Source organism: Panthera pardus, unplaced genomic scaffold, assembly GCF_024362965.1.
Source record: "Panthera pardus isolate Hobbes unplaced genomic scaffold, ASM2436296v1 HiC_scaffold_27, whole genome shotgun sequence".
Taxonomy (NCBI): Eukaryota; Metazoa; Chordata; class Mammalia; order Carnivora; family Felidae; genus Panthera; species Panthera pardus.
The window spans coordinates 33,630,137-33,653,548 of NW_026526843.1; the positions used below are offsets into that span (position 1 = coordinate 33,630,137).

General features: G+C 36.1%; 1 protein-coding gene across 2 annotated transcripts in view; it reads right to left on the reverse strand.

The window, feature by feature from the left end:
• HTR2C (5-hydroxytryptamine receptor 2C) overlaps nt 1-23,412 on the reverse strand; it is a 288,932-nt gene that overhangs the window by 59,464 nt on the left and 206,056 nt on the right. Inside the window, exon 5 of one of the 2 annotated variants that reach the window (XM_019426891.2) lies at nt 4,048-4,248. In XM_019426891.2, coding sequence (XP_019282436.1) covers nt 4,048-4,248 — 201 coding nt within the window. The remainder of the gene's footprint in view (nt 1-4,047; nt 4,249-23,412) is intronic. The other variant, XM_019426892.2, reaches the window with a different exon arrangement.

A 23,412-nucleotide genomic window follows, 5' to 3' on the forward strand; every position in this document is an offset into this window, starting at 1 on the left:
GGAAGAATTATCAATGGATTCTAAGTCTATTGGGTCAACGTTTGTTGGAAAAGAATTTCTTAATTTCCAAATATATGGAGATTTTTCTGGTTATCTTTTGTTAAACATTTCTATCTCGTTTGAATTTCTGCCAAAGAATATACACTTTATGGTTCCAATACTTTGAACGTTATTGAGGGGCATCTGGGTGACTTAATTGGTTAAGTGTCCAACTCTCGGTTTTGGCTCAGGTCATGATCTCACGGTTTGTGCGTTCAAGCCCTGCGTCGGGCTCTGTGCTGAGAGCATGGAGCCTGCTTGGGATTTCTCTCTCCCTCTCTCTCTGCCCCTCCCCAGCTCGCTCTTTCTCTCTCTCTCTCTAAAAAAAAATAAATAAACCTTGAAAAAATTAAAAAAATATTTAGAATTGATTGACAGCAAAGTATACAGTCAAGTTTGATAAATATTTCTTGTTTAAATGATGGGAATACGTATTTTTCACTTTTCAATGAATTCAGCTTTGTTCATTGCTCTCATACAATTATTGAAAAGGGTTTGTTAAAATTTCACACCATGATGGTAGATGTGTCTACTGTTCTTATAGTTCTGTCCCTTTTTGATTTAGTAATATCGAGGCCATATTATTATACACATACAAGTTCATCATGCTATGTCTTTCAGATGAATTAAATCTTTTATCATTATGAAATAAACTTCTTTATTTAAAATATTTTATCTTAGTGAAAAGTGTATTCTGTCAGATTATTAATATAGCTCCACAGTCTTTCTGTTGGTGAGTGTTTGTGTGGAATACATTTTTCTATTTCTTACTTTCCTTATGATTTATATATGCCTCTTATAAACACATAGGTGGATTCTTTTTTCAAACCCTGTCTGACAATCTTAGCATATTTGGTTCCATTTACAATTAATATAATTACTGATATATTTGGTTTCAATCCTGCCATCTTGGTACGTGTTTTATATTTTTCCACCTGATGTGTGTTACTTTTTCTATCTTTTATTGCCCTGTATTGGATTTGCTTTATTACTCTATAATATTCCTCTGTAAATTTGGAAAACACTCCTTTTCTGTTAGTGAATACCCTTGAATGTACAAGTTATACTTTATTCATCAAAGCTTAATATTAAAAACCCTTTTTTTCCTTTCTCCTGGACAATGCAAACAGTTTACTTTCAACCTTTCTTACTTATGTGCTATTGTTTTGTGCATTTTAGTTCCATACATATTCTAAGCCTCAGAAGTCACAATTATTATTGTTTCATACAGTTAATGTTCCTCATATTTAACCACACATTTACCATTTGCTCTTTTCTTCAGGGATTCATTAAAAAAATTTTTTTTGAGGGGCGCCTGGGTGGCTCAGTCGGTTGAGCGGCCAACTTCGGCTCAGGTCATGATCTCGAGGTCCGTGAGTTCGAGCCCCGCGTCGGGCTCTGTGCTGACGGCTCAGAGCCTGGAGCCTGTTTCAGATTCTGTGTCTCCCTCTCTCTGACCCTCCCCTGTTCATGCTCTGTCGCTCTCTGTCTCAAAAATAAATAAACGTTAAAATTTAAAAAAAAATTTTTTTTTGAGTATAGTTGACACACAATGTAACATTCGTTTCAGGTGTATAACACAGTGATTCGACAGTTACCATTTTCATTGTCCTTGTTTCCTGATTCACTTTTTGTCAGCTCATCGACGTTGTCATTTTGACACCTAGCTTTCATTGTTGCTGTTGCCAAAGCATTCATCCATCTTCTCAGGGCTCCGTTGAAGTTGATCTCTTGATTTTTCTGTCTTTAAAATTGATTTTTTTCTTCTTTTTTTTCCTGCAATGGTGTTATGGTGGGTCTAAAGGTTGGTTTCTTTTTATTCATTCTTCTTGAGACCTGTTGAGCTCTTTCAGCGTGAGAATCAGTTTCTTTCTTCAATTCCAAGAGCCATTATTTCTCCAAATCTTGCTTTTCTGCCTTGCAAAATTCTTTTCTCGCCTTGTAAAACTCTTCTCACTGTGTACTGTATGTCTATTCTTAGTCTTTCTTCTCTCTTTTGTATCCTTCCAATTCTTTTTGCTTCATTTATCACAATTTCTTCCAATCAACCTTCAGTAATGCTCTTTTTTTTTAGTGTCTAAACTGCCTTTGAGTTGTTAGGTTTTTGTGTTATGCCTGGGCTCCAGATTTTCCGGTTGTTTCTCCAATCTTCAGTGTTCCTGTTTATGGTTTGTAGTTTCTTGCTGAACTATTTCATTTCAGCGTGTAATTTTCATATGCATAATACAAATAGTTCTTTAAAATCTATGTGTGGTAATTACCTTGAGTGTCTGTGAGTTCGTTTGTATCATCTTTTATTATGTTGTAGCTGATTCATGTTGCCTTCTCTCTTCATGTGTCTGTTTATCATTGTATTCCAGTCACTGGAACCGAAAAGTATTAAAAGAAATCATGTGAAGGGTAGAATGTTTTTTTTTTTTTTTTTTTTTTTTTGCTATACCAAAAAAATTTAGAAACATGAAAAAATATGAAAACATCTTAACCCCCTTTTCAGGATTCAGATTTCTATTGGTTACCCATGTCAAGGGTGATTTAAGCCTGGCCCATCCTTATTTCTAGAGTAGAGACCTTTGGCATCCTAAAAATAAGCTCCGGTGGGTTGACCTTGCCTGCTCTGTATTCCTGCTTTGGATGTTCTTTGCTTGTGAGACGGTGAAATTCGCTTCTCAACACATCTTCAGGTTTGGAAATACATCACTGGCAATGGTGACTCAAAAGCCATAGTTGTTCTTCTTGGATTTCTGTCTTTTTCTGGATCTCTCACTATCTTATTAGCTTCTCAATGCTAAGAGTATTTTTCCCATATTTTTTGTTCTCTTTAACACAACTATTATTGCAGATTATGCACGTGTCAGTAGACGCTGATGCCCCTAATCCTCTCAGTTAATTTAGCTGTACATTTCCTTTGTAAGCACCAGAAGAGTCGGCATCTTTTTAGATGAGCCCTTTGGAGTAGAGGAAGTAAAAATCTGCTAGCCTTTGAATATGTAGGTCAAATTGTGTAAACGGATTCACTTTTTATCTGGGAGAAGTTTTCTTGCTTTTTATCCAAGGGTATGCATGTGTGTGTTCACCTGCAATAGAACGATCTTAAAACTGAAATTTATTTTATCAATAAACCCAGAGTCAAAATCTTTAGAGGATATCCGTGAAGACCGTATGGATGTCTTGATCGTGTTATGAACTTTACCAGAATCTTTCATAGAAACATAACTTTGAGGAGGAATTATTTAATGAGACACTAAATGTAAGTTCCAGCTGGAAGAGGAGGGAAACAAAAGGGAAAAGTAAAAAAAGAAGATTGCAAAAGCCCTTACATTCTAATTGGTTAAGTTTTGTGACTTGAACATTAGCGTTGTTAAGGCATCTGTGAATATCTCAATCATAAGCCATAAGATGATCATTTCTCTCACTTCAACCTCCCCCAAATCCTTAGAAAAAAACAATGGATTTTTTTTTTTTGTATTGTATAACCAGAATCTAAGAAGATATTTAAAAACAGCGACATAGTGTATTTTAGGTCAATTAATGGCATAAATTTAGACATGTTTCCTTCATGAAGATTCATGGGACACTATTGATTTTGCCACTTAAGAAGATAGGAAAGAATAAAAATATTAAGGTTAATGTTCTGTGATAGACTGATCTTTTCCAAGATTTAAATGCTACATTTTAAAAATTTAGATGACCAAATATCTCTGTCATCTTCAAATCGTTTTAAATGTCTCAAAAGATTTTGCATCTGTGTTGCGGAATTCATTGGCATACGGGTGCATAAAATACTTGAGCGGCATAAATAGAAAGTTCACATTTACATAGTAGCATACATGACATTTCTTTCATTATTGTTAACCTAAATATCAGATAAATAGGTTAAGAATAATTCTTAAATAGAATCCCGATTAAACGCAAATGTTACCAGTCGACGTCTGTTCGTTGTTCACAGTACATAATCCGAAAGTATTGAGCATAGCCGCTGCAATTCTAATGGCCAAGAACGTTATTTACCTATAGAAATTGCCCAAACAATAGCAATCTTCATGATGGCCTTAGTCCGCGAATTGAAACGGCTATGCTCAATAGGATTACGTATTGCTACATACCGATCCAGCGAGATAGCACAGAGGTGCATGATGGACGCTGTTGAAAATAAAACATCCAAAGAAATCCAGACGGGGCACAAATACCTAGGTAGTGGCCAGACATAATCTGAAAGAGAAAAGAGAGAAGACAAGAACATATTATCCAAATCGAAATGTCTACAGTCTTACATTTTAGTCTATTTCTTTCCTCTCATAAGCTACGCTTTTTAAAGTAAAGTGGAATTTGGCTAACATTATTTTCCATAGGAATGATGATGATGACAGTGATTATGTCAATGCCTTCAGTGTTACATACATTATTACTTTTTAAATGTTGTTAATGCGTAGTTATTTTTGAGAGAGAGAGAGAGAGAGAGAGAGAGAGAGAGAGAGAGACAGACAGCATGAGTCGGGGAGGGGCAGAGAGAGAGACACCGAATCCGAAACAGGCTCCAGGCTCTGAGCTGTCAGCACAGAGCGCGACGCGGGGCTCGAACTCACGGACCGCGAGATCATGACCTGAGCTGAAGTTGGGCGCTTAACCGACTGAGCCACCCAGGCGCCCCCATACATTATTTTTTATTGTGATAAAATTTATAAAGTCTAAAGTTAATCATTTTAAAGTATACGTTCCCGTGGCATTGAGTATGTTTACAGTATTATACAAGCATCGCTTCTTTCTAGTTCCAAAACATTTCATCCCTCCAAAAGGAGACCATTATTCACTAAGCAGTCACTCTCCACTCTCCCCTCCCCCCACCCGTAACAATCTAATCTGCTTTCTGTCTCTATGGATTTGGCTAATCAGGATATTTTATATAAATGGAATCCTACAACAGGTGCCTGGGCTTCCTTCACTAACATACTGTTTTTGAGGTTCATCCATTTTGTAGCATGGATCAATACTTTATTCCTTTTCATGGCTAATGTTCTTGGTTGAGATGTTTTTGATGCTGTTGTAAATAGAATCGGTTTTTAATTTCCTTCATGCACGTTCATTGCTAGTATGTAGAACTATAACTGCTTTTCATGGGTTAAACTTGTATCCTGCAACTTTGCTGAATTTATTTATTAGATCTAGTTTTGTGCGTGAGGGTTCATTAGGATTTTCCATTTATAAGACTGTGTCATCTGTGAATGGAGATAATGTTAGATATGCTTTTCGAATTTTCCATTGCATTTTATTTTCTCTCTTGCTCAATTACTCTATATAGAATTTCCAGTACAGCGTTGAATGGAAGCAGTAAAAGCAGCCGTCTTGTCTTTTCTCTGCTCTTAAAAAAAAAAAAAAAATCTTTCATTCTTTCACTATTAAGTAGGATGTTAGCTGTGGGTTTTCATAAATGCCTTTGTTATGTTAAGGAAGTTTCCTTGTGTTTCTAGTTTATTGACTGTTTTTATCATAAAAGAGTGATGGATTTTGTCAAATGCTTTTTTTTTTTTTGCATCAATTGAGATGATCGTGTGGTTGTCTGACCTTAATTCTATACGTGATGCATGATTTTTATATGTTGAACTATCTTTGCATTCCCGTGATAAATCTCACTTCAGCATGGTGTATACTATGATGTTATATTTAGTTTGCTAGTATTTTGTTGAGGAGTTTTGCATCTATATTTATAAGTAATATGGGACTATGCTTGTCTTTTCTTATAATGTCATAATCTGGCTTTGATATCTGGATATTGCTGGTCTCATAGAATGAGTTACAAAGTGTTCCCTCAATGTTCTATTTTGTAGGAGCTTGATAAGAATTGGTGTTAATTCTTTAAATGTTCAGTAAACTTTGTCAGTGAAGCCATGTCGTCCTGGATTTCTTGTTCTTGTTTTTTTCTCTTCTCTATTTTGTTTATCTCCATTTTAATATTTACCATTTTCTTTCTTTTGATAGTTTGGGTTAAGTTTGTTATTCTTTTCTAGTTCCTTATAATCCAATTTCATTTGTAATTTCTTCTTTGATACATTGGATATTTAATAGTGACTGTGGTGTTTAATTTCCACATATTTATGAATTTGTCAGTTTTCTTCTGTTATTGATTTCAAGTTTCATTTCATTTTGGAGAAGATACTTCAAATAGTAATATTAAAAAATGTTTTAAATGTTTATTTTTGAGAGAGAGTGAGCAGGGCAGGGGCAGAGAGAGAAGGGGACAGAGGATCTGAAGCAGGCTCTGTGCTGATAACAGAGAGCCCAGTGCGGAACTTGAACTCATGAACCATGAGATCATGACCTGAGCTGAAGTCAGATGCTTAACGAACTGAGCCAGCCAGGTGCCCCAGTAATATTTAAAAATGTCAATGTTTGTTTTGAGACCTGATACATGATCTATCCCAGAGAATGTTCCTTGTGCACTTGAGAAAATTGCTGTTTCTGCTGTTGTTGGATGGGGTGTTCTATATATGCCTGTTGGGATTAGTTGCTTCATAGCATTGTTCAAGTCCTTTGTTTCCTTATTGATCCTCTGTCTAGTTCTTCTATTTATTCATTATTGAAAATGGGGTATTCACGTCTCCAAGTGTTATTTTAGATCTATCTTTATTTCCCTTAATTTTTGTCAGTTTTGCTTCCTATATTTTTTTGCATCTGTTGTTAGGTGCATATATATTTGTAATTATTATATCTTCTGGATGGTTTGAACTTTTTATCAATATATTATGTCCTTCTTTGTCTCTCAGAACAATTTTTGTCTTAAGTTCTATTTTGTTGGATACTAATATAGCCACCTTGCCTTTTTTTTTTTTTTAACGTTTATTTATTTTTGAGACAGAGAGAGACAGAGCATGAACAGGGGAGGGGCAGAGAGAGAGGGAGACACAGAATCTGAAACAGGCTCCAGGCTCTGAGCTGTCAGCACAGAGCCGGTCGCGGGGCTCGAACTCATGGACCATGAGATCATGACCTGAGCTGAAGTCAGACGCTTAACTGACCGAGCCACCCAGGCACCTCACCACCTTGCCTTTTTTTGGTTACTGTTTACATGGAATATCTTTTCCATCCTTTTACTTTAACCTATTTGTGATTTTGAGTCTAAAATGAGTCTCTTATTGACAGCATATAAAGAAAGGTTCTTTTTTTTAAATCCATTCTAGCATCATATGTTTTTAACAATTCTGCTAATCTTTGTCTTTTAACTAGACAGTTTCGTTCATTTACATTTAAAATAATTACAGCTACAGAAGGATTTATTTCCATTATTTGTTATTTGTTTTTATATGATACATACCGTTTCCCCATAAATTTTTCTGTTATTCACTTTATTTGTGATTAATTGATTTTTATAGGGTAACTTTTGATTTTTTCTTATTTCTTTTTCTGTATATTAGTTTAGTTTTTTTTTAACTTGGGAATTAAAATGAAAACCTTAACATTCTAACAACCAAGTTTTAATTAATACTAACTTAGTTTCAGTAGTATGCATTTTGCTCTTTTGTATCTCTTTCTGTCTTTGTTATTGTCACAGATTACATCTTTACACATTGTGTGGCCGTTAACGTACATTTATAACTATTTTTTTTACGTATTTGCTTTTTATAAAAAGACAATAAACCAAAGGAGTAATCCCAAAGCCAGAAAAGAAATAAGAAGGTAAGTGGTCTCATTAAATTAACATATATGAAAAGATGAAGGACCGTAGAAAAGTTTAAAAGTTACCACAGTTCACTTCATAAAACAATATAGTGTCAATATCAAAACCTACAAAACACTGAAAAAAATGAGACTAGAGACAAATAGCATTCGTTGATACAGATTCAAAGTTACAAATAAAAATTAACAAATAGAATACAGCAGAGTGTCAAAGCAATAATACATCATGGAAAGACAAAAATTATTTCAGGAATGCAAGAGCAATTCAATATCACAAATATCTGCCAATATAATACTTTATATTATTATTGTATAACATTTTATGATATTTTAATAGATATTGAAGAATAGTTTGATAAAATAAGGAAGCTATTCCTAATTAAAATTTTCATTATATTGTGATAAAAGCAATCCCCTTAAATTGTATAATTTACTCAAAACCAATAACAAATATTACAGATAATAATTCAGCAAATACATTTCAAGTACATTAAGTTCAGAAATCGGACAGGACAAAAATTTACAGATAAAGACCTTAAAGTAGCTATCATAACCATACTCAGTGACAGAAGCGTGGATGCTCTTGAAATAAACAGAAAGAGGACATCTCAAAAAAAAAAAAATAGAATTTATAAAAAGCACCAAATGAAAGGTTTAGAGTTGAAACAACATATAATACCTAAAAGAAGAAAATCACTGAATGGTCTTAACAGATGAAGGGAGATGATGGATGAAGAGTCATTAAAACTGAATATAGATCAACAGAAATTATCCAAACTTTAGAAGAGTGAGAAAAAATGGAAAATAAATGCATATAATAGGGACCTTTGGGACAATATGTATAGTGTAACGTTTGTGCCATTGGACTCTGAGGAAAGGAAAAAAATGATATGGAAAAATATTTGAAGAAATAATGGTCTAAAACATCCCATATTTATGAAAAAAACATTTACAGATTTAAGAGGTTCTACCAAACCTAAATGATTAAACTCAGATAATCATGCCTAGAAACATCATAATCTGGCGAAAATAAAGATAAAGCAAAACAGCTGAGGTAGCTGAGGAAAATGACTCTTTTCCATGTAGGGAGCAATGGCTTGAACAACTTCAGATTTTTCATCAGAAATCATGGAGGCCAGAAGGCAATGTAATCATAATCCAGAATTCCATAGCTGGTGAAAATATCTTCAAAAAAAATGAATGTGAAATAAAGACATTTTCATATGAGAGGAAACAAGGAACTGATTGCCAGGAGACTTGCTTTGAAAAGTGCTAAAAGTCATTCTTCAGAAAGAAAAAATTAGATGACAAGAAAATTTGTAAACTTCAATAATGAACGAAGAACAACAGAACTGGTAAATAATCTGGAAAATATAATAGAGTATTTTTCTTATTTTAGGTCTTTCGAATATATGTGACTGTTAAAAGCAAAAATTATAACATTGTCTGAGGAGGTTCTCAATGGATACAGACGTATCCCATATTACAATAAAAAAAGGGGGGGGGAAGATAAAGGGATTTATATAGCTATAAGGTTTTTATATTCACTTGAAATGATAAAATAGTAACTGTAGGGGAATTGTGAAACAGTAGGTATGTATATTTTAATCTGGAGAGTAATCACTAAAAAAAACTGTACAAAGAAATATAGTACAAAATCCAATAGATCAATAAAAATGGAATACTAATGTAAAATGCATAAATGCCAAAAATAATTCAGATATATGAAAAAAGGAATAAAAAAGAGATAAATAGAAAACAACAAAATAGTAGACATAATTTCCAACTAACCAGTAGTGACACTAAATGTAAATGGTATAAAGTATAAATTGTATCAATTTAAGGCACCAGCCACGTTGGATTAAAAAGAACAAAAATAAATAGGACCCAATTATATGATGTCTATAAGAAACCCTACAAGTTTGAATATGATGATATAAATAAATACACAGTAAAAGGATGGAAAAAGATACACAATGAAACAGTAATCAAAGGACTACTGGAGTTATTATATCAATATCAGAGTAAATTTCAGATCAAATAATATTACTAGGAATAACAGAAACCATTTTATAATGATAAAGTTGTCAACGCATTAATGGTATGTAACAATCCTAAACATTTATATACCTAATAAAAGAACTTCAAATTTCATGAAGCAAAAAAATGATAAAAAAGAAAAAACAAATCAAAAGTATAATCACATTTATACTTTGAGATTTCACCATCCTTTCTTCAGTAATTGACAAAAATAGGCAGAAAATTTAATGACGTAAAAAAACTGAATAGCACTAACAATGAACTTGACTAAATTGACAGTTATAAAACACTATACAACAATAGGAGAATACACATTCTTTTCAAGAGCTCATAACAAATTGACCAGAAAAGACCATATGATGGGCCATAAAATAAATCTTAACAAGTTAAAATGATCAATATGATGCAATGTAGATTCTCTGACCTTAACACAATTAACCTAAAAACCAATAACAAAAAGTTATCTTGAAAAAGTCCAAGTATTTGGAAATTAAACAACACAGTTCTGCAAAACTCATGTTTCAAAGAGGAAGACTCAAAGTCAATGAAAAAATAATTTGAAATAAATGAAAATTAAAAAAAAATAGGTCACAATTTGTGTGATGGTGCTAAAGCAGTTCTCAGAGGGAAATTTCTAACATTAATGGTTTATTTTAGAAAAGAAGAAAATCTGAAAACCATGATCTAAATTTCCATTTTGAAGTCCTAGACAAAGAAGGGCAAATTAAAGTCAAAGTATCAGAAGAAAGGAAGTCATAAACATAAAAGCAGATGTCATTGAAATTGTGGAAGGACAATAATAGAAAAAAATTCGATGAAACGAAATCTTGGTGTTTTGAAAAGATCAATACAATTGGTAAACTTCTAGACAGATTGAGGGAGAAATAAAATTAGGAGGCAGAAAGAGAATATTTCTGCAGCCTCCACACACAACATAAGGGAATTTTATAAACAGTAGTTTACCCATCGATTTGCACGGGCATTTTGGGTCCTCAGACATAAAGCCACAAATTTCTGAACCATGCCCTGAGTTCAGAATCCCAGCAGAGAATCTGTGCTGCTGAGGGAAAAAAAAAGGATGCAAATGTTTTGGATCTTCAGTCAGCCTTTTCCTTAGCCTAAGATTGGCCGATTTGCCACTGACTAAAGAGTGCCAAAGCCGGGAATGGTTGACGGGAGACTTAACCCAGATTTGAATGCATAGCAAATAACCCCTTTTTGGAACTTCAGAGTCTTTGGCGATGGCCTGGTTAACATGGCCTCTAACTTAAAGTCTGAAAAACTCAACAGCTTCCAGGCTGTCACTCAAGTTGGTACATGACAGAACCGTCTGCCAGCAAAGGCTCCTATAGATCAGTATTTCCCATCTACAGGTCCATAGTGAAATTTTCTGCAGCCTATAGTGAAAATTGGGGAAATAAGTATGACAGTAGGTTTTAAAAATAAAGCTGTATTTATTCCATTTAAATGACTTATTTTTATTCTGAGATTATATCCTCCCTATAGAATCCAGAAGTAGAAGACCCCAGCCCGTAGGATTGGTTGGATTTTGCTTTACCATTTTATTCCTGACCCCTTATTTTTGAGAACTCAGGTCTGCTCTTGGTTATTTCCTATCACCTTGCCTTTGACAGAGTTCCCTGGATATGACCGGATACTGCATCCGACATCAATTATATCTTATAAATGCTTTCGGAAACATGCCACTACCTTTCTCCCTTAGAATCACACCCGCCTCCTTGGAACTTGATCCTTCTGCTGGTTAGACTGTTTCCACCTACTTGAACTTGATTCAGAATTGCTGAATCTTCTCTGTACTACAGCTCCAAAATCTTTTGCCTGTGACGTTGAGACACTTCTTAAATTTACTGTGAACTTGACCTTGAGCTTACACGTCCACTTGACCTTGACCTCGAGCTTACAGATCCATTCCCATAACTCCTGCCTTTTATGAGCCCAGGCGATAGCACTCAGCGCCCTACCCTCTACTAAATACATTTGTCACAGAGCTTTTCTAGTGAGACAGCTCAGCACCTGTATCTCCTTGACACGTCGATTTTATGGTTCTTCGGTGAGGCAGCGGGGTTTCTGGCGCGTGTCTCGATGAAGTGGGCGGGGAGATGGGACATCCTACATATGCAACCAGCCCCCTTAGTATGAAATAGGGATTTCCTGGCAGCACTATGCAGGATGTTCAACCTCCCCGCCCATGTGAAGGTTAACTGCTGCTCCGTGAAGTTCCACTTTCTGTCAAAGAGCTTGTTGTTGTTGATGCTTCTCTGTGCAGACAATTTCATGAAGGCCTCTTCCAACCTGATCTTCGGTTCCTGACGAACTGGCTGTGGTTACTAACAGCCTAAATGATCTAGAAGCCTGGTAACTAATACACCACGTCTTATTCGAACTTAAACACCCTATTCTGACAATATAATTTTCCATCAACTTAAATAAAAAGGGAAAATTCTCCTGGCACCTGAAAAGTTCAGTATGATGTATACAATCTTTTGAAAAACACCCCGGGTTTGTTCCCCTGAGACAGTCCCACACTCCAGAGACCCTGGAGTTTTCCATATAATTTACAATTTTGTTCCTTGCAAGCTGACCTCAAGTCATAGGGTAAAGATTTCCATTTCTCTGCTGATATTTAAAAAAAAAATTTTTTTAACATTAAAAAGAGAGAGAGAGAGCGCACGTGCACAAGTGGGGGAGGGGCAGAGAGAGAGAGAGAGAGAGACACAGAATCCAAAGCAGGTTCCAGGCTCTGAGCTGTCAGCACAGAGCCCGACATGGTGCTTGAGCCCATGAACCGTGAGATCATGACCTGAGCTGAAGTCAGACACTTAGCCGACTGAGCCACCTGGGCGCCCCTGCTGATATTTTCTTTCAGTAGAAGACTCAACAATTGTATGGAGCGTGGGTGGTGGGAAAGAAAGAAGGACATGGAAGAAATCATGAATATTTTCTTGGTGGTCTTTGCCTAACCAAGTGTACATTAATGAGGACTTCTGCTATTTGTACTACCCGGCTCTGCCTTCTCAGTAGCAGGAGGAAGAGAAAGATATAATTGTGGCTTTTCCTCTATGCCTCTAGATTTTTTGGCTTGGGTTTTGGCTTCACTTTATTAAACACACCGTTAATCTGGTCCTTTATTTTCAAAAGAAAAAATATAGAAGCCAATTTGACCATGTCCTTTGATGTAAGGTGATTTATACTAGGAGAAAACAATATTTTTTTAAAGTAGATCTAGTCTTCATAATTTTCAAATCTGGACCACGCTCACAGGATTAGAATGAGCTAACTCTCCTAGGTACGTGGATGATAAGTGACACGACCCCTCCATCATTTTAATGTTCATTAAAGATCAAAGTAAAATGTAAAATGTTCTTTTGAATAATATTTCTACATTAATCCTTTAAATTTCTAATAACATAGTCAAACACTAAAAGCCACATTTTGTTAAAGATTAGTATTATAAATAATGAGAAACTTATTCCTGATGAACTAATTCATCGTTAGAAATTTTTTTAAGCTCTACACCCCACGTGGGGCTTGTATTCACGACCCCAAGGTCAAGGGTCGCATACTTTACTTAGTGAGCCAGACAGGTGCCCTGAACAGTAGCAATTTTTAGGTTAATGTTTCTAACTTCTTCGGTTGTTATTGATTCATTTACCATGGGATTTGGTGGGATACCTTTTTTTCTACATACATTTTAAGCTAAGATCCAGGATACAACCTATAAAATCAAGTTACTTTTATCTTAAATTTATATATTAATATTTGCCAACCAATCTACTCAAGTCCAAATTAATAGCTACGGACACTAGGGTCAACAATATGCATCAAATACCAGCATCAAGTAGCAATCACGCTTTTTTATAACTCAGAGTAGAGCTAGGTCAAAGAGTTACCAGCTATAACCAGTCAGATCACCTTAGTAACTGCTGTTAGTGAACTTGTAAACTGAACCTATACTTGCATTTGCCTTCCCTAATTATTGATCCTTTTGACTCCTTGCAGCAATCACCCAAGGCTCGGAAATACATCTCCACGCGAACTCCAGGTATCTGACCTTGAATGCCCTCATCATCTCTTTTCTTTTACATTGTCAGCTGAAACTAATATCTACTCACTACTTTCCATATACTCAATTTTCAAACATCCTCACATCCTAAGTTTTTCTAATGCTTTATGCTTTTTATTTATTCTCTATTTAAGCAGTTCAGTCTGGAGAATAATGAGTGGATTAAAAGCGACTGTGAAATTTTAATTACCAAAACAGAAACTCTAAACTTCTAAAGCTTCTACCGGGGACCGGAAAGTAATATTGACATATAATTTCATAGATAAAAACAAATTATACTATATATATTTTAATACATACATTGTGGTTTATAATTATTGCCATTTAAAAAGTATTTTCCTAGGGGCACCTGGTTGGCTTAGTTAAGTGACTGCCTCTTGATTTTGGCTCAGGTCATGATCTCAAGTTTTGCAAGATAGAGCCCCACGCTGGGCTCTGGGCTGACAGCGTGGAGCCTGCTTGGGATTCTCTCTCTCCTTCTCTCTCTGTCCCTCCCTGCTCTCTCTCTTTCTCTCTCAAAATAAATAAATAAACATTTACAAAAAATTTAAAAAATATTTTCCTAAAACTTCCACAAATTTGCTTTAAAAACCATGAAACCAGTGATGATGTGTTTTAGGAGCCAAGTATTGAAGTAACTACTAAATTGTATAACAGAACTGTCCTTTTCAGGACCTTGAAATTGAAAAACTTTCCAGTACATTATTCACCTTGTCAGTATGAACTCTTAGTGTGGTAGAAATGGTAGAAAAATATTGAAATGGGTTTTAGGAGAACTGGTGTCTTTTATTAATTTATGAAATTGTTCTTTTCCTTGTTCCAAAGACACTTAGAACATTTTAATTATGTGTTGTTAATTTATGTATTTGATAAATATTCAGTCTTCATACATCCTAGGCAGATAGAGATAATGACTCAGAAGGCAAACGTCATACTTGTTCTCATGATTTATTTTATTTTATTTTAATTTAATTTATTTTTGAGAGAGAGAGAGAGCACGATCAGGGGAGGGGCAGAGAAAGAGGGAGACACAGAATCCGAAGCAGGCTCCAGGCTCTGAGCTGTCAGCACAACAGCCCGACGTGGGGCTTGAACCCACAAACCATGAGATCACGACCTGAGCCGGAGTCGGACACTCAACCAACTGAGCCACCCAGGAGCCCCTCATGGTTTTATACAGAGTGAGAAGTATTATGTGGTAGAAAACCAATTAAATAAGTACTTTGGGCAAAAGAAAAGCACACACAGCGTAGAGGGGCATTTTTTTTTTTTTTCATGTGCAGCAGATAAAAGAGAGGAAAGCCAAAGGCAAAACAAAACAAAACCAAAAAAAGCCAAGGGACAAAAACTTGGGATTTTTGAACTGCATCTTACACCAGAGAATGGCAAACATTTTCGGCAGAAGGCCAAATACTATATATTTTAGTCTTCACAACTACTCAACTCTACTGTTGTAGGGTAAAAGCAGTCATAGGCAATCCTTTAAAGAATGAATGTGACTGTATTCCAATAAAACTTTACTTATCAAAATCGGTAGCCAGCAGGATCTGGCACATGAACTGTAGTTAGCCGACACTTGACTTCTGAGGGCTAGGCAGGGTGAAACCGAGATGTCGTTAAGGATTGATGGAGATGATTCAGTATTATCTCCAAGGCTTTTGCTTGGATGGAGCAAGTTCTATATATATTAGGGTGAGGTTGGGAACTGAAAAAAGAATCAAGGCACCCAAAAAGATTTCTGCTTTAGCTGTGTAAGATGAGCATATCGATTAGGTAGGGAAAGTCATTAGATTTCTTGGGGAACTTTATTATCCAAAAATGAAAGGAACTTAAGCATCATTTCACCCAAGCCACAAAGAAAATTTCATGCTTAACTTGAGCATTTAAAGATTAATTTCATTAGGTAATGAGATCTTCTGTTTTCAATAGGGATCAAAGGTCTCTCATTCAAATAAACACAACAAGCTCGTATATGTGTGTCCTTCCCAACACACAAAGCTTCGCTTTACACAAAGTTCTCAATTAGGTCGAGCAAGTTATTTTCTATTTCAGTTTGTTGCTTGTTTTTTTTTTTTTTTTTTTTAATCACGAAAGGGGTTTGGATTTTTCAAAGGCTTATTGGTGTCTATTGAGGTAATCAGGTAGTTTTTCCCCTTTATTCTATTAATAAGGGGTATTATATTGATTGAGTTTCAAATGTGGACCCAACTTTGCTTTTCTTGGACAGTATCCATTTTCGTGGTGTTCCACCCTTTTAATATATTGCTAGATTCAGTTTGCTGGATCTTGTTAAGGATGTTTACATCTATATTCAGAAGGGATACTGATCTGTAGTTTTAATTTTTCTCGTGTTGTCTTTGTCTGGTTTCAGCATCAGGATAAGATCAGGCTCATTAAAAAGACATGGGAAGAAGTCCTCTCGTTTTATCTTTTGGAAGAGTTTTTGAAGGATTGGATTTCATTCTTCCAGGGAACTACCAGAGAAGTCAAATAATGACAGTTCTCTGGAAACGAGGGTCTGGAGGAGCGCCAACCCTGTTCTGTTCCCCTTTGGTAGCTGTCAGGTGGCTGTTTTGTACCATGATTTGCACCATGATTGTAGACTGTTGGTGTTCAAGGTTCCCCTGAATCGTGAGAGAGGGAATGAGACCGGGACAAGTTAACATGACAAAGAGATTACTGTTCTTACCAAGATTCAGTCATTTTTCTGGAATTAACACTCTCCAATTGCTGCAAGCTTTTAGTTAATGTCCAGAGTCCTGATTCTGACTATTTTTGTAATTTTTCTTGTTGCTTTTAACTAAAAGAGCATTTTGGAAGTCCCCAGGCCACCATTTTTGTGGATGTCCACAGTGCAATTCTTGTGTTAAAAAAATACATATTCAAATTTTATAATATCACAGAATTTAGGAATTGTAGAAAATTCCTACAATTCTACAAATTTGTTAAAATTCTACAAATTCTAAATTGTAGGATTTAGGAATTTTGCACACTGAGACCATATTATTAGTACAGGGAATGGACATGGGGGTTTTGAATAGAAGTATGAATGAGAATATGGAAATATCATGTTCGGATTTATTTCCCAGTACCTAAAGGGTGCATTATATACATTGTTCTAAATAAACCTATAGGCGCATCATATAATGTAGTATTTTAACATTAATAATTGTCTCAAATATTTTATGCCAGTCATTTAGTTCTCTTGGAAGTTTTTATGTTTAGATTTCACTGCAATTATGTTATCCCAGTTTATTTTACATTATTTAAAAAAAATTTTTTTAAAGTTTTATTTATTTTTGAGACAGGGAGAGACAGAGCAAGAACAGGGGAGGGTCAGAGAGAGGGAGACACAGAATTTGAAACAGGCTCCAGGCTCTGAGCTGTCAGCACAGAGCCCGACGCGGGGCTCGAACTCACGGAGCGCGAGATCATGACCTGAGCCGAAGTCGGCCGCTTAACCGACTGAGCCACCCAGGCGCCCTGTTTTACATTATTTAAAAATGTTGCCACGGTCAAGTTATATATTTCTATGTAGCCAAACCTGTCAGTGTTCTTGTTGGAGTCAATCTATGGCTTTCTCATCTCAGATGTTAGGTAAATAGCCAATGGTTGAATAAATAATCCTATTCGTTTCTTCTTGTTTTTCTTTGGCTGGGTTTTAAAGAGTCGACTTTTAATCTTCCTGGCATTTCCTTTTGAGTGTGAAGAGAGTTGAGTTTCCAAATTGAACATGTTTTCTTTTATCTTTGATTTTGACCCCTCATTTCTCATAAATAGTAAGGTCCATTGCTGTACTTTTTTTCTCTTTTGTTTCTATCTGTTCACTCCTACAACCACACATTATCATTGTACTGACTGTTGGCTTAGAATATGTTAAAAAAAATAGTTGTTCTACTGCTGTCTTTGGAAGTGTTTATTAGGGATATGCGCTGAAGTTTATTTAAATGATTTTCAGCCTTGGGGCGCCTGGGTGGCTCAGTCGGTTAAGCGTCCGACTTCGGCTCAGGTCATGATCTCACGGTCCGTGAGTTCGAGCCCCGCGTCAGGCTCTGTGCTGACAGCCCAGAGCCTGGAGCCTGTTTCCGATTCTGTGTCTCCCTCTCTCTCTGCCCCTCCCCTGTTCACACTCTATCTCTCTCTGTCTCAAAAATAAATAAACGTTAAAAAAAAAAAATTTAAAAATAAATAAATAAATAAATAAATGATTTTCAGCCTCTTCCTGGATGACCTATAGTGTATTGTGTTTACCCTACTGTAATACCATATTATACATTTTATAATACAGTGAAAACCCTTGCATTCATTAGAAAAAAAAGAAACTAGCATTAGTTAAGTATACTTTTTTCTAGGAAACTTTACATGGATTATAATCATTGATGCCTCAAAATAGCATTATAGGGGCTCCTGGGTGGCTCAGTCTGTTAAACGTCGAACTCTTGATTTCCTCTCCGGTCATGATCTCATGGTTGTGAGATCAGCCCTGCGTCACACTTCACGATGGGCATGGAGTCTGCTTGAGATTCTGTCTCTTTCTTTCTCTCTCTCTCTCCCTCTGTTCCTCCCTCGATCTCTCTCTCTCTCACACACACAAAAACAAAAACACCAAAAAACCTCCACATTATAATGTAGTTACAGATTGAAACTAAAACCCCTAAGGTTTGGTGATATTAATGCTCAAGGTGATACTTTTGATAATTTGGACTTAATGTACACCTCAAAACCATGATTCCACCCTGCTTATTCAATTTATATTGTATTTCATTTAAAATTTTTATTTTATTTTTTATTAAAAATTTTTTTAATGTTTATTCATTTTTGAGAGACAGAGAGAGAGCGTGAGCAGAGGAGGGGCAGAGAGAGGGGGAGACACAAAATGTGAATCGGGCTCCAGGCTCTGAGTTGTCAGTACAGAGCCCGGTGTGGGGCTCCAACTCGTGAACCGCGTGATCATGACCTGAGCCGAAGTTGGACCCTTAATTGACCGAGCCACCCAGGTGCCCCTAAAATTTTTCTATATTAGTAACTAGGAGTTCACTGCATCATGAAGAGAATAACATGTAAACACAAATTTAAGTGCAATGAGTTAAGTACTATCACAGGTTAGTGCACATGATGTTCTGGAAATACTGAGTGTCATATACTTAACTCTCCCCAGGTTTATGAGATAAGGCTTCTCAGAAAAGGCTGGGGAGGGAGGAAAGTGAAGTTTGGAAGCAGTAAGTGATTTGGGCAACACATCAAGGAGGTCAGAACGATAATGATGTCGCAGAACATGATATTTGTGTATGAGGGAGTTAAAGAGCTGGAAGGAAGAACTTTATACAATGAGCCCCACTTACCCACAGGCGATACATTCTAAGACCACCAGTGGATTCCTGAAGCTGTGGATAGCACTGAACCCTGTATCTACTATGTTTTTCCTGTACTTACATACCCATCATAAAGTCTAACTTACAAATTGGGCGTTTTAAGAGATGCTCCACCATAACTGATAATAAAATAGAACAATAGAACAACATACCATAATAAAAGGTTTGTAAATGTGGTCTCTGTCTCTCAAAATATCTTATTGTACTGCACTCACCCTTCTTGTGATGATGTGTGATGATAAAATGCCTGGGTGAGGAGATGAAGGGAGGGGAATGACGTTAGGCTTGTGATGCAGCGTCAGAAGGAAGGACCATCTGCTTCCGGCCTGTGATTGATGGTGGGGAAGGAGGGGTAACTGAAAACAAAACCACAGACGAGGAGGACTACTGAATTGAGAAGTAGGACGTTGACTATAGAGGTAGAGCAGTTCTTCACTCTTGACAAATTAAAAGAATAGCAATAGCAATACAAAGCATGTGGCGCTTGGATTTCCAGAAAGGTTGCGCTTAAAAAAAAATCGTGTGCTGCTACATTTTTTGGCAATAACTCCCAACTATACAGTGTCCTACACTGCCAATTTTTAAAGTTGATACAGATTTTCTCATCCTCCAATTTCCCTTGTCCTCCTAATGAGTTAGAAACCATGACCGGGGATGAGTCAAGATTTCCTTTTCCCATTTCCCCGTTCTAACTGAGGAGAGGAAACCTTGGTTGAATTTTAGTATTGCTTTGAATTCTAGTCCCACCATTGTAGTTTGTATAAGCATTTTAAAATTCTGCCATGCGTCCAGCACTCCTTATTAATTTCCGGGAGGGTCTTACATTTCTTTTTGTTTGCTATTGCGGGACTGATACGAAACTTGAAAACTGGTCTCTAGCAAACCAAAAGGTATTCTTCTAGCTTTCGCACGGAGTTGAGGGAAAATATCAAGGAGAGAGCTGTGCCTTCTGGCCTGAAGTAGCATTACATTTTTCAAGACATCATCCAAACATCCCTTTGGTCCTTCTAAATATAATACATCGATTTTGAAAGGAAGTAGGATGACTTTATGGCCAAATTGATCAAACTAAAGCAGTGTCGAGTAGAAGCGGACAGAACTAAAAGTCTCACAGAGAAGGCCCTCTTCCAGTTAACATTTTCTGGAAAACCTGCCAAGGAGGAGTAAAGCTTTATTTTAGGGAGGGACAGAATTGCTAACAACGCAGAATGCCATTTATTGTGTAATTTGCTCTGTGGAACTTGATAGACGAACCCAGATTTTCTTTCAGCCAGGGGGAACAATGCAGGGCTCTAGTTTGGATCAGGAGAATTTATGTTTTGTTATGATCTGTCATTCTATTAATAACTGCATAACATTACAGATGTTGCTTACTTAATATTACTATATATTCTTACTGGTACTCAAGTCACATTTTCACTTTCTACTAATTAATTATATACGATGTCTGTTGTCCTGCCAATTCTGAACGCTGGTTAGGTGCACATGAGGTACAGTTTGGGGTTATACAATTTCACAGGAAAATCCCTAAGATGATTACAAGCATTAAGAACGTAAGTCTGTAGGAATTCGGTAAACAGCTAATGTTGCTTAACTTCCATGATGTATTATTGCTTTGACACTCTGCTGTATTCTATTTGTTAATTTTTATTTGTAACTTTGAATCTGTATCAACGAATGCTATTTGTCTCTAGTCTCATTTTTTCCAGTGGTTTGTAGGTTTTGATATTGACACTATATTGTTTTATGAAATGAACTGTGGTAACTTTTAAACTTTTCTACGTCCTTCATCTTTTCATATATGTTAATTTAATGAGACCACTTACCTTCTTATTTCTTTTCTAGCTTTGGGATTACTCCTTTGGTTTATTATCTTTTTATAAAAAGCAAATACGTAAAAAAATAGTTATAAATGTACGTTAATGGCCACACAATGTGTAAAGATGTAATCTGTGACAATAACAAAGACAGAAAGAGATACAAAAGAGCAAAATGCATACTACTGAAACTAAGTTGGTATTAATTAAAACTTGGTTGTTAGAATGTTAAGGTTATCATTTTAACTCCCAAGTTAAAAAAAAAAAACTAAACTAATGTACAGAAAAAGAAATAAGAAAAAATCAAAAGTTACCCTATAAAAATCAATTAATCACAAATAAAGTGAATAACAGAAAAATGTATGGGGGAAATGGTATGTATCATATAAAAACAAATAACAAATAATGGAAATAAATCCTTCTGTAGCTGTAATTATTATTTTAAATGTAAATGAACTTGAGTAATGAGATCATAACCATGTCATGAGGGATTGGGTTACTCTGTGATCTGATATCTGCTTTTTAAAAAAAAAATTAATAATGAATTATTTTTTGAGAGTCAGAGACAGAATGCAAGCAGGGGAGGGTCAGAGAGAGTGGGAGACCCAGAATCTAAAGCAGACACAGCTGTCAGCACGGAGCCTGATGCAGGGCTCGAACCCACGAACCGTGAGATCATCACCTGTAAAATATCCCTTCTTTAGACTCCTGAGACAGTACTTCATTCATCTGGGAAGCCCTTCCTAAAACTGCACATATGGAGTTAATTATTCCTTATATCTTCCTGTAGTGCCCTCAGTATATGTATCTCTATCCTGGCATATACATTTTACCATAATTTTCTCTTTATCTCTCTTTATCTTTCTCTTATAAACTTCTCGATATGACAGCCGGCCTCAGTGCTCTGTAATGTTTCACATAACCTGGTTAGTAACAGAGATGTGAGTCTGTACGTGTTCTGTGATGTCACAATTCCCCAGGTTACTGACTTACTCGGCCCCACTCAGACCCTGGAGCAGTGAGAAATAGACCCATTCGTGCCTTCGGAGCACCTCCCAGCCACCTCTTGCCCTCTGTGCCAGGCTGCTGACCAGCTACTCTCACTGCATACGTTCCTGGAACCTCGATTTTCCGGCATCCTTGCGGCAGAAGGAAAATATGTGATTGACTAGAGACATAATTTGTCATTCTGTTTGGAAGCAGGATATCTGCTTTTGGTCTTCCGTATCTCATTGCAGTTCTAGACTCCTCTGCATCAAAATCTTCTCCTGTGTTGTATCTCCTATAGAGAGCGAGTCTCGAGCCTATCGAAAGCACCTAACGTGACATCACCAACAGTTGCCTCAAACTGTCCGGATACTCTGTTTGAACTGTTGTTTGGTATCTTAGACTTGGAATTTTGGGTCAATCTGCCGCACCAGGCTCTAAGATGGGGATAGCGTTTTTCGCTCGTCTAGAGATTTTCATCTGTGGGGCGGGATGCCATTTTGTGAATGCAACTAATGTAACGAAATGAAGCTCTGAAGTCTTTTTTCATTTCATAAATCTGTAGTATATTTCAAAAGATGCATCACAAACTTAAATATTAAAGTACGTTGTGTCTGGTAAAAATATCCAAATACTTTTCATGCTAGTTGGTACTTTTACGTATATTTAACCAAATATCCACTATCTGCCATAATAATTAATTTATAAAATGGTATCACTTGGGAAGATTGGAAGTTAGTATCAGCTACTTCAATTCACTAAGCAGTTATTTGAGCCTAACAAGATGGTATTTTCCTCATTCTCTTTAAACATATTCTGGATTTGTCCATGTTACTAGAGAATGTCTTCATAGAATATAGCCTTGTTTTCATAATGTAGTTTTGTTAACTGTATAAACCATGTATGGGATGGGGGGAAATTGGGGTAACCAAGGAAGGAGTCACAGACCCTTGGGGGTAGCTACCACTCTAGATAATGTTTCCTTACTATAGAAATCAATTTAAGCGAGTAAATAACCATTCCCGGAATAGTAAGAGACGGAGAGAAGATAGTAGGACTAAAATTCATGGTTGCACGAAGTAGATGGTAAAAGTCATTAACACTAGGAAGAAATGAGTGTTTGACCACAAAGAACCTTGAATGTTTGGATCATGAACTGGTATTGTTAATGGATGACTAATGAAGGCGCATGCTGGAAACAACTTGCCAGGAAGCAAAAACTTTTCCATGAAGAAGCTTCCTGTAATAACTCCTCTCCTACCTTCTACTCAGACTATGCATTTAGAAATATACTGAAACAAAACATTTAGCCTTGATAAGTGAACTGCAGATTTAATATGCTAATATATTTCTCAGTGAATTAAATCTCCGTCATGAGTGCTTGCGAATGAGAACATATTACCAG